The sequence below is a fragment of the Macrobrachium rosenbergii genome, chromosome 52 (genome assembly GCF_040412425.1).
Source record: "Macrobrachium rosenbergii isolate ZJJX-2024 chromosome 52, ASM4041242v1, whole genome shotgun sequence".
NCBI classification, from domain to species: Eukaryota; Metazoa; Arthropoda; class Malacostraca; order Decapoda; family Palaemonidae; genus Macrobrachium; species Macrobrachium rosenbergii.
In genome coordinates, this window is record NC_089792.1 from 35,070,822 (window position 1) to 35,082,592 (window position 11,771).

Below are 11,771 nucleotides of genomic sequence, written 5' to 3' on the forward strand. Positions count from 1 at the left end.
AAGTTTTACCCAACTTGCCAACCCACCAGTTACTTATTTGGTAACATTTGTTCATGTTACCACTTGAGCATTATTATGGTGGAACTAATCGTGGAACTAATCAACACATGAGCATGTTTCAGAAAAATTAGTTTCTGGCTCACATCGGGGTTGAACCCAGGTCTTTCAAGTGAAAGGTAAGGGTGCTACCAACTGAATCACACGAGTCATAAAAGAAGTTGGAACCTAAGTACTTCTGTACCTGAGGTTTTTCCTGGGCAAGCTGCTGTCTAACGTACCAGCAAATTTTACCCAACTTCCTGACCCACCACTGACCCAGTTGGGACCATTTCATTCAAATTACCTCTTCAGCATGAATATGTTGGAATTAATGAACACATGAGCACATATTACACAGAAATAATTATCTGACTCGCATCAGGATAAAAAAAAAAATGTCTTTCAGATGCAAGGCAAGGGTACTTCCAGGTCATAAAATAAGTTGGAATGTAACTGATTCTGTACGTGAGGTTTTTCCTGGGCAGGCTGCATTTGTGTATGAAGAGACAATACTGTATTCAGTGCTGAAGTGGAGATTTTTTAATCTAGAGATAAATAGTTCTAAGGTGCTTAAAAAAAATCTCTACAGTAATGATGTTATGAGCAGTAGTACAGCAATGTAGGTACATATTAGCCCAAAAGACTGAATTCATTGACAGTGCAGTGGAAACCATTCTTAAGTTAGAAAGATTTGACCTTTTTAAAGGAACTGGCAAATAACAAGGATCTGCACACTATGAGACCAGACAGAGGCAAAGTTAATTATCCAAAAAAAAAGCAAATATATTGAAAAAGTGGAAAACATTTTAAATGACAAATCAAAAATTTCAAAAGTAAGATGTCCTGATTTTTTACCATCTTTAAGAGTGAGGATTGCATGAACGGTTTTCTGAAATATTTAAAAGATAGTAATGTTATAAACCATGATGAGGACCAGTCTTTATATAGCACAGAGGGGCCTCTTATGGTATCTTTTGTGGGCTTCCTAAAATACATAATGAAGGTACTCTTACCAGACCTATCTTGGCCTCGTATGACCCCCCGAATTAAAACTGGCTAAGTTCTTGGTACCTCTGCTTGCTCCTCTAACATCAAATAACCACAGCCTAAATAATTCACTAGCTTAGAGAAGTAGTTTTACGTCAGGATTCCGATTTGTTAATGGTTAGTTTGGGTGTGGAATCGCTTACTAATGTACGTGTGGAAGATACCATTCAGGTTATTTTAGATAAGATTTTTATGACCCATGATGCCATTTTTAACAATTTTAACATCGGAATTTAAAAAGTTTTTGCAATTGGCAGTGCTGGATACTGTTAATTTTTAATGGTACATCTTACAAACAAATTGATGGTATGGCAGTAGGATACCAAGAATAGGTTAAATGAAATGTTGATGGCTATTTTAATAAGCTATGTCCCTAGAAAGGTCATCATATACAGGATACATTTAGACGAGCTTACCTTGACAAACAGACCAAATTCAACACATGGAGATGAAATCGTTTAAATGAAAATTACACTATTTTTGTTGAGTCTTGCTGCGCTGTGAATAGAACTTACCATCAGCCAAGAGAAATTACAATAATTCCTTGAAGAGGAAACTTGAAGGAATTACTCAGCCTCATCTGTGGTGGACCAATTGGCATCATCTGTCTTTGGGCCAGGCTGGCTTTCCACTCCATCACTACTAACAGATGAAGGTATATTGGTTACTGGGCCTAGGGAAAAGGCTGAACTGCTTCATCAAGCTTCTGAAGCTAAGCATTCAGCTGAGGATGTCCCTCTCCTTGATACTTGTCATCCTGAACCTATTCTTACAAAATTTGTGCTTCGCTTTAGGGATATTAAGAAATTCTTTATAATCTTTGTTTTTTTAAAAATTTTCTACTATGTTGATTCCCAAGATTAATAGATTCTATAGATTTTTATGTTGACATAGGTCTTTGCGAATGAGTGCAAGCTCAGTAATACAGTCCCTGTTCCAAAGAGTAGATATCTGCAGACTGCAGCAACTACAGGCCAATTTCTATTCTCCCAGTGCTCTCCAGAGTTGTTGAAAAACTTTTTAAGCCACTACATAAGTGTGTGGAATCTAAAGGATTGTTACTTGTTAGTCAGTATGCATATAGAGAGCCTCGATGACCAGGTCGGTAGAGCAGCAGCTTCGGACTTCATAGAGGTCTGTGGCACGGGTTCAAATCTGCAGCCGACTGGTCAGAGAGGCGGACACTTTGCTATCCGTGTAGACACCTCAGGATTATGTATGTAATAAACGGATAGGTTTGCTAAAAGCAAATGGGTGTTACAGACTAATACACACACAATCCAACATCTTCTAAAAACATAACAGACACCTCACATGTCTCGAACTGTTGACCTAACCGCTTAACTCTCCTTGCTGCTGGGAGAAAGGGAGCTGGTGATTTGGTACGATACATGTACGGGGTCTAAGCGATGTCAGGCAGGGCAGCCGATCGAGACTACGGTCTACCCCAAAGCCAAATCAAAGTCCTTCAAAGAAGGCATCGTGCTTACCCCATACAAAAAATGGGAAAAAGCATGTTAAAAGAAGAAGTCAATATGCATATAGAAAGCAGTTAGGTACCTGTGATGCTCTTTTAGACTTGACATGCCATTTGCAAGAGAACCTTGATAAAGGTTTTGAGTGCAGAGTATTTCAAATAGATTTTAGTGCTGATTTTGATTTAGTAAATCATAAAGCACTTATTTATAAACTTCAGAATCTTGGAGTGGTTGGATATGTATTAGGATTACTTCAAGATTCCTTACAGGTAGGCAGCAGCAAGTTGCTGTTGATGGGATCTTTGGTCCAAGACCTATTGTTTCCGGTGTTCCACGGGGTAGTGTTCTTGGTCCACTATTATTTTTGGTGTACGAGCATACAAGTGATATGGCTGTTGGCCTGGAAAACAAGATTGTTCAGTATGCCGATGATGCAATACTTGTGTGTGTAGTAAAGTCACCACTTACGAGAAATGAAGCTGCCCTCAGCCTCAATCGGGACATGGACCAGATCAGTGAATGGTGTAGATTGTGGGGTATGAGTCTGAACTCCAGTAAAACGAAAACCCTATTGATTAGCAGATCTCATACAGATTTTCTACCCCATCCTCCCCTTCAGGTGGATGGGACTTTGCCAATGAATCTGAAACTTTAACTACAGTATTGTAGGTGTAACTTTTAACTCGCATTTTACTTTTGAGAAACATCTAATAAAAGTTTCAGCAAATGCAGCACAAAAGGTAGGTGTTGTTCATAAAGCCTCATATGTTTACAACAGTGATAAAATCAATGCAAGCTGCTTTAGGTCATTTGTCCTTCCTTTACTAGAATACTGCTGCTCTCACTGAATGGATGTCTGCTTCTGCCAGAGATTTATCTCTTTTAGATATGACTAGGACCATCGACGGATGGTCTCTTGTTAGTCACGTTTTCATAAGTTGTGTTGTAATAGAGATCTTTCACATTCCTACTTGACCTCCGATTCCCTTTTCCTGCCGAGAGCAACCAGATTTGCTGAACAGCAACACCAATATGCAGTAAATGTGCCTTGCTGTAGAACTTCTCAGTTCCAGGGGTCCTTTATTCCTCACATTGTTGGACTTGGAACAGTCTCCCAGAGGATGTCATGCAATTGGAACTTGAGTAAGTTCAAGCAAAGATGCAATGCATTATTACCCTAATACAGTTCTCCTTGCATTTTAACACATTTTTATCTATTTATGCATTTATTTTTTCTTTTTAGTTAGTGAGTCTTCTTTCTGCTTTTTCCTTTACCTTCTTTTACTTCCTAATGAGTACCATATTCTTTGGAAGCTTGAATTTCAAGTTAATGGCCCCTATGGGCTTGCTCCATACGAATAGTGCATCTTCTGAATAATAATAATAACTGTTCATTGACATACCATCCACTGTTTTACCTTTTTTGTGTTTCAGAGGCTGGGGCCTTGCAGATAGCTTTTTAGAAAAGTTAATAGTATACATCAAAATGTAGAATTTACCATTGAATGCAAAAATAATAAGCTATTCTTTTTAAACATTTTAGTTTTGGGAGTAATGGTCATTTTAATGCCACAGTTTTTAGAAAAAAAATGTTTACATGTATGGGATATAACTTTTACAGCTGCTGCTTTTTTTTTTATTTTAGGTTTCAAAATTCACTTTGACTTTGATCTTCTGTTCCATGAGGAAATAATGTAACTTCAGACATTTTTGATGAATTTATGTAAAAAATTTTTAAACACAGTTTTTATTTCAAAATATATCTTCTGTTCAGCAGAATTGTAAAAATCACCAATGCTATTCCAGCAGTTAAAAACCTGCTAACAGTTGGCTCTCTATTTAAATACAAACAAAACCTAAGGATTTTAATGAGCTCCAGTTTAATGTGCTTGCCTTAAATGTGAATTTGGGACATATGTTGGTTGCAGACAGAGTTTACTGAAGGTGAAAATAGGTTCTCATTGTGGTGTTAGTTACAGAAAAGGGGTTAAACTATTGAACCATGAATTCTCTAACATACAAGATCATGCTTATAAATGTAAACATAAAATAAAATATGATGATTTTAAGATGTTGGATAGAGCCTTGAACAAGGAATTTCTGACAATTCTTGAATCTCTTTATGAAATGATTGTTCCCAGTTAAACTCCCAGTCCTCTGCCACACTCTTATACATGTCGTTAGTGTTCCTGGAACCCCAAGGTGCCCTTTGTTGTCACTCTACACTGGTACCTTGACATACGAGTTTAATTCGTTCCGTGATCAAGCTCATAACTCAGTTTCCTCGTAGATCAAATCGAATTTCCCCATGAAAAAGAATGGAAATACTTTTATTCTGTTCCAGGCCCCAAAAAACACACCAGTTTTTTTTCATGTGTTATTAATAGAAAAATGCACTTTATAAATAAAGAATATATAAAAAATAATACATAATAAAAGTGAATATGAAAGAAATAAACTGGTGTTACCAAGTGTACTTTACCTTGAAAAAGAATGGAAATACTTTTATTCTGTTCCAGGCCCCAAAAAACACACCAGTTTTTTTTCATGTGTTATTAAATAGAAAAATGCACTTTATAAATAAAGAATATATAAAAAATAATACATAATAAAAGTGAATGTGAAAGAAATAAACTGGTGTTATCAAGTGTACTTTACCTTGAAGATCACACAAACACGCTGGCGGAGGTGGAGCAGTGAGACGAGTTGGATAGTGAGTGTCTCAGTGGGTGCAGAGGGTGGTGGTGGGAGGCAGGAGATTGGCAGAGGAGCTTTTTTCATGTTGTGCTCTATTGCTGACTTAACTTACTCGCTACACTCTTAATGCTGCATTGCTAAATTTAACTTACACACTATGCTACACTTTATTGCTACTTTAAAAAACTTTTTTTTTTAATCATTGTCTTCCTATGACTTTTGCCTTTTTTGCCACATTTTCCTTGCTTTCACGTGCAGGGCGTTTTGCTAAAAACCTGTCCTTGGAGGTTTGTTTCTTCATGTCTTTCAAAATTTTTTGAAAATGAGCTAGGCAAGTGTTATTAAACAGCTCCAATGCATGACCTGTTGCAACTTTTTCAGGGTGTTTCTTTTCAGTAAGCACTACACTTTTCCCCCACATTCCCAACAATTACTTAATCTCGCTCCCGAGGGACTCAATATTCTCCATCATTAGCTCATCTGGTTCAAATCCTTGAAAACCTCATTCGGACACAACCTTAGGCCACAGCTACATCCATGCTGAGTTGAAGGTCCTCCTCGTAACACCCTGCCAGACCATGTCGATAATTTTGAGGCAGGTCATGATATTTCAGTGATCCTTCCAGAACTCTTGGAGGGTGAGGTTTGTGGCCTTCGTAACCTCAAAGCAGTGCTTGAATAGGTGCTTGGTGAAGAGCATTTTGAAATTTGAAATCACCTGCTGGTCTATGGGCTGCAGGATAGGGGTGGTGTTGGGTGGAAAGAAGAGGACCTCAATAAACTTGAATTCATATCCAAGGTAATTGACCTTTTCTTCTTCTCAGCACTGGTCTTGACACTCACTTTCTTAGGACACAGACAGAGCCAGAAAACAAAGCAAGGAATGCTACAGGGTGCTGCAGAGATGCTCGCACGGCAAGGTAACCACATGAACTGTACTAGATTCCGTGGCTTGGGCAGCTTGGTGCTGACAATGGTGGATGCATTGGGAGATGGTGTCTCCCAGGCTCGCTGGCTCATAGCTCAAATCTTGGCTTGCTTCGTAAAGCAAAAAATTACGAACGTGCCAGCTCATATCTCAGTTTGCTTCTTAGAGCAAAAAATCATGAGTGCACCATTAGTAATTTAATCTTTTTATTTTATTTTTGTCCACGTCATTTTAGTATTTGTGAATTTGTCTTTTTAGCCTTAAAAAAATGTGTAAGATATGCACAGATGAACAGTGGAATCATACTATCAACTGGGAATGAACAAAAAAGATAGCATGTTTTTATCATGCAGTGGAAGAGACTATCATTGAATGTAGCTTTCTTTTATAAAGCTAGATTCAATGGCCGTAATATGAATATCAGTCAAGGCATTTATAAACTTGATCCTATAATTTCAAAAGAAATTTGTAAAATGTTTAAATTTTCAAGGAAGGCAGTAGATATGTACGGGGGTCACTAGCACTAATGAGTTTTTGCCCCTCCCCCTTGACACCTTTTAGGTATGGATTTGTAGTCTCCAACAGTCTGTATGCCATTGAGTATATATTGTGATTTCCCACTAGCACTAATGAATTTACCCCTCTTTGACACCTGTCAGATATGGATTTGTAGTCTCAGATGGTAGTATATGTTCGCCCATACTGTCTGTAGTATATATATATGTGTGTGTGCAAGTTAGGATAATCAAACATATGTCTATAGTCATATTTCATTCCATCTGTCCACTCACCAATGTAATTTAGGTACATGTGGCATATGCAGAGCTAGTTCTCGATTGGCTGTAAATAGTGTTTCCAGTATCGTTAACTTACGGTTAAAAAATATGCAAACTGTTTTTTCAGTAATACAGCTGCATGTGTATATATGCAAAGAACACACGCATTATTTAGATCTTAAGCATGCCAATTTATATTGATAATATAATACAAGTGCATAAATGACGACCTTGTAACAAACAGTTTACTCAGATGTAAGAAACGAATGATGAGTTTTAAACTATTTGTTTTGTAGCTCACTTCAGGTAAACAAAAATGTATTTTTATAGTATCAGGCATGTCAATTACATGAGTAGTTTAATATTCAAAATAGCATAAAATATTGTTGTCTGTGAAGCTACTGGGGCCTGGGGAGGAGTATAGGTAGGAAATTCAGTTAATATATGGCATGATGACAATGTATTTTCAAAATACTATGCATATTTATATAATTTTTTCTGTAATATTTAAATCATTATAGCTCATTGAGTGAGCACTTTCAGGACTATTCAGCCAAATAACTTATAGAACAAAAGTTTGAAATCCCATTGAGTTCCCGTCATCCTTAGAGTGTTGGTGACATGCATACGACATAAAAGGCTAGCCTAGGCTACATTTTTCCTTTAATCCTTGGGAATTGGAACAATAATTAGACACGATGAATAAATAAAGTTTATGATAAAAAATGTAATTTTGACTGAAATGGAATGAATCTGCTTAAAAAAAGAACAGTAAAATAAGGTATCTGGTAAATCAGTAGCATAGGCTTAGCTTCGTTGGCCCATGGTTCATGTTCTGGCAGTAAATAATAATAAAGGTTATTTTTATATGCATGGAATGAATTCAACATAGAATTAAGTTTGAACGATAAGAAAATCATGATTTGAACAGTATGTGAGCAGAGGTCTAAATGTAGCCTGGACTATACTAAGATAGATCATAATTATTAAAAGCTCATCATTTGTTGTGTTTGATCTGAGTAGACTGTTTGATATAAGTTTGTCTTTCGTGTGCTTGTGTTGGTATATTATCGATGCAAACTGGCATGTTTGTGATCTGTATTAGAAAGGGTGTGGGTTCTTTGTATATATAAACATTCAGATATGGTATTGAAAGAATTTATCACAATAAGCCAACGATATAGGAAATGATTGTAAGCCAGTCATGTGCTACCAACACTCATGTGCCATATCTTCACCCATGGTTGTTGGACAGATGAAATGAAACCAACTATAGTATCAGGTTAGTTTATTTTATGTTCTCACACATGTTTTCAACAAACTGATTCATGAGTAGTATATTGAGTCAGATGTTTAGTGATTAAATACATTCTCACAGAGTAAGAATGAAATTTTGTATCAAGTGAACACTAATTACTTTCAATTTTTTCCAGCTTTTTGCCATAAATGGTATGAGTCCAGGGGATTTGTTGACCCATCGTGTGAGTGGCTACTATACCTCAAGTCAGTCATCTGTTGCTGAACACAAGTTTGGTATGTTGTATTTTTTTATTACTTGACTTAGTTTTGTTGGTAATTTGTATTCTTTGATCACTTTAGTTAGCTCCTTTGGTAAGTTGTGTTCTTTAATCACTTAACTCATTTCCTTGAAGTTTGTCTTGATTCTTAAGTATTGCATGATGATATAGCACCCCCCTATTTTAACCTGGGAATAGGTTCCAGAACCTACTGCAGAAATGAAAAAATCCCCTCTAAAATTGCATATAACTGGCTTATAACTGCCAAATACCTTGTACCCTTGAAACAAAAATGCTAATAACTGCCTATTTCAGCATTTCACAGCTTAATTTCATAGTTCAGACAAAAATATGCCATAAATTATCATACTAAGACAATTTAATATAATTTCAAACAAAAATACAGTACTGTACATCCCAAACCATTATCCCAAAGCACCCGAAGGAACCTTACATTACAGTACTTTCCTACTACTGTTACTCTTAAGTAGGTTATATACACCCATTAAATTCTTATAACTGCCTATTATAATAGTTCATTGCCAGACTTGACAGTTCCAACACAATTATACCTCAAACTATCATCCCAGAACACCCTAATATCATTCCAAAGTCATGTTGCAAAATTAAGTATACCAGCCTACAACTGTTACTCTTAAGTATCCCCTATCATTCTGTGCATTTTACGTACTATGTTGACATATTCCTGTGTTGTAAGATGGTTTTGAAATGATATTTACTGTACAGGTATGTATTTTAGGATAGTATACTACTTTATAGAGTATATCTAAAATATGTGGGTAGTTTAGAACGACAGGACTGGCCTCAACTGTTTCTCTCTCTCTCTCTCTCTCTCTCTCTCTCTCTCTCTCTCTCTCTCTCTCTCTCTCTCTCTCTCTCTCTCTCTCTCTCTCTCTCTCTCTCTCTCTCTCTCTCTCTCTGTGTTCTGTACCGTATGGTTTTATAGATACACGTGATATTACTTTGTCATTCATATTGTCATGTTCTCCATGCTGTATAATTACAAGTTTTTGCATTTAGAGAGAGAGAGAGAGAGATGTTTATGTACATTTTATGTACATTGGTAACCTGTTTTGTGATTTTGTGGGGTTTTAATTTAGCTTTTTACTATTGATATTTTGCTGTTTCCATTAATATTAATATTGAAAAATTAGTAAATAATTTTTTATCATAAAAAATATATTTAGTCATGAAAATACAGTAATTAGTGAATATTGCTTTATGAAGAAAGTTTTTGCAAATTAGTGAAATTTCCCCCCACGGACAAGTGAATGTGTTCCACAAAAATCCGCCACAAAATGAAATGCGGAAATGTGAAACGCATAAAAAGGTGGGACGCGGAAATGTGAAATGCATGAAAAGGGGCCGCTGTATATTATTTAGATAGAATAACTTCCTGGAAATTAATCTTAATATAGTACTCCGATTGTAACTTACCTCTGTATAAAATTTTAGGGACCCATATGCATTTTATACTGGTGGCTTAAATTCTCTTGTCAAGGTTTGGTTTTCTCCAGGTTCTTGTCAAGTAATTCAGTATTTGTGGCATAGTTGGTAGCAGTTGTACTTCTAGTGCAAAGTTTGTCATGATCGCAAAAAAAAAAATCAAACTTTACAGTAACTCAAGAACTTTTATTCCTGCTTCTCAGCATTACTGTCCTGCAATTTTTCATGCAATAAATAATCATTTGATGATTGCTTGCTGAATGGGTACACGTCCCTGCCCATCAAGATGTAAAAGGACACGAGATCCTTCTTTATAACATGAACAAATGTCAGACTTCTGGTGATGAATCAGATAACCAAAGGTTTAAACAAGTTAGACAAAACAGGAGTTATGGTATTCTTCAGTTTGATGAGAATGTCATACTGAAGTGGTTTTTTATATGTGTTTTTTATATTTTATATTACACTATATAGTTCTTTAATTGATGATTTATATATATATATATATATATATATATATATATATATATATATATATATATATATATATATATATATATATATATATATATATATATATATATACAGTGAACCCCCTTCAGATTCAAGGGGATGCATCCCACACCCCCAAATAGCTAAAATCCGCGAATACTTAAAACCCTCTAAAAACACTTAGAACTGCCAATTTTGATAGTTTAAACACAAAAAAGCCCTGTAAAAATGCATATGCCTGAGTATTTATTCATGAAAATTATATGAAAATACAGTAATTAGTGAATATTTCTCAGTGAAAAATACCGCGACTGGGCGAATTTTCCGCGAATAATGGCTAGATATGTTCCACAGAGAAACCCGCGAATGCGTGAGTCCACGAACCGTGAGACACGAATGCGGGGGTTTTACTGTGTGTATGTATATACAGTCTGCGTGGATTAGGGTTGCCAAATTTTATGATCGCAACCATAATCCGCGATTCTTGATTATGCTCCAAATCTATGGGGAAAAAATCGACTGGGAGAAAATGACTAATTGGTTACTAAGGGACAATGTTTCCACTAAACCGCAGCATTTTTTGTAGATGGTCAGTGTGCTTGATGAGCTTGTGGGTGGAGGTTTGCTTTCGAGACTCTCTGATCTTGCCATTGTTTTGCTTCGGGGCGCGGTGTTTGGGGCCTTGTGTTCCAGTGTTTGAAGATGTCTAAGCCCGTACATCACATGATGATAATGTGATAGTGATTCAGTATCACAAGGATGGGTTAAAACCCAAGGAGATATTCTTTTAAAGATATACTGTCAGAAAATGACAAATTTTCACTTTTTAATATTTTAAAATTCCTTAAATTTAATCATTTATATGATAAAATATAAGATTTATAGAACAATTTATAATATATTCCTAATTAACTTAAAATATAAGATTCATAGAATAATTTATAAAATATTCCTAATTAACTTAATTAATTCTTAGATTAACATAAGTCACTAGTTATAATTAAATTCTTAGAGAGTTTAAATAGCTTGTCTAATCCTTCGGGCCAGCCCTAGGAGAGTTGATATTAACTCAGTGGTCTGGTTAAACTTAACGTAAAAAAAAAAAAAAAAAAAAATTGCTGCTAAGACTGGAGTGAAGCAGAGAACGGTGTATAACCTCATCAAGAAGTTTGTGGCTAATGGTAGCCGTGACGTCCCCCCCCCATGGCCATAGTAGTGGGAGGCCTAGGAAGATCCCCCCTCGTATGTTGGGGGTTCTGAAGTGTCAGATACAACAAAATCCCACCCTTACTGCACGTAAACTTAAGGAGGACAATCCTCAGCTGCTTGG

At 36.0% G+C, this 11,771-nt stretch overlaps 1 protein-coding gene across 4 annotated transcripts in view; it reads left to right on the forward strand.

Moving 5' to 3' along the window:
- Ac13E (Adenylyl cyclase 13E) overlaps positions 1–11,771 on the forward strand; it is a 277,289-nt gene that overhangs the window by 240,965 nt on the left and 24,553 nt on the right. For all 4 annotated transcript variants that reach the window (XM_067096065.1, XM_067096068.1, XM_067096066.1 and 1 more), the window contains one exon: positions 8,399–8,498. In XM_067096065.1, coding sequence (XP_066952166.1) covers positions 8,399–8,498 — 100 coding nt within the window. The remainder of the gene's footprint in view (positions 1–8,398; positions 8,499–11,771) is intronic.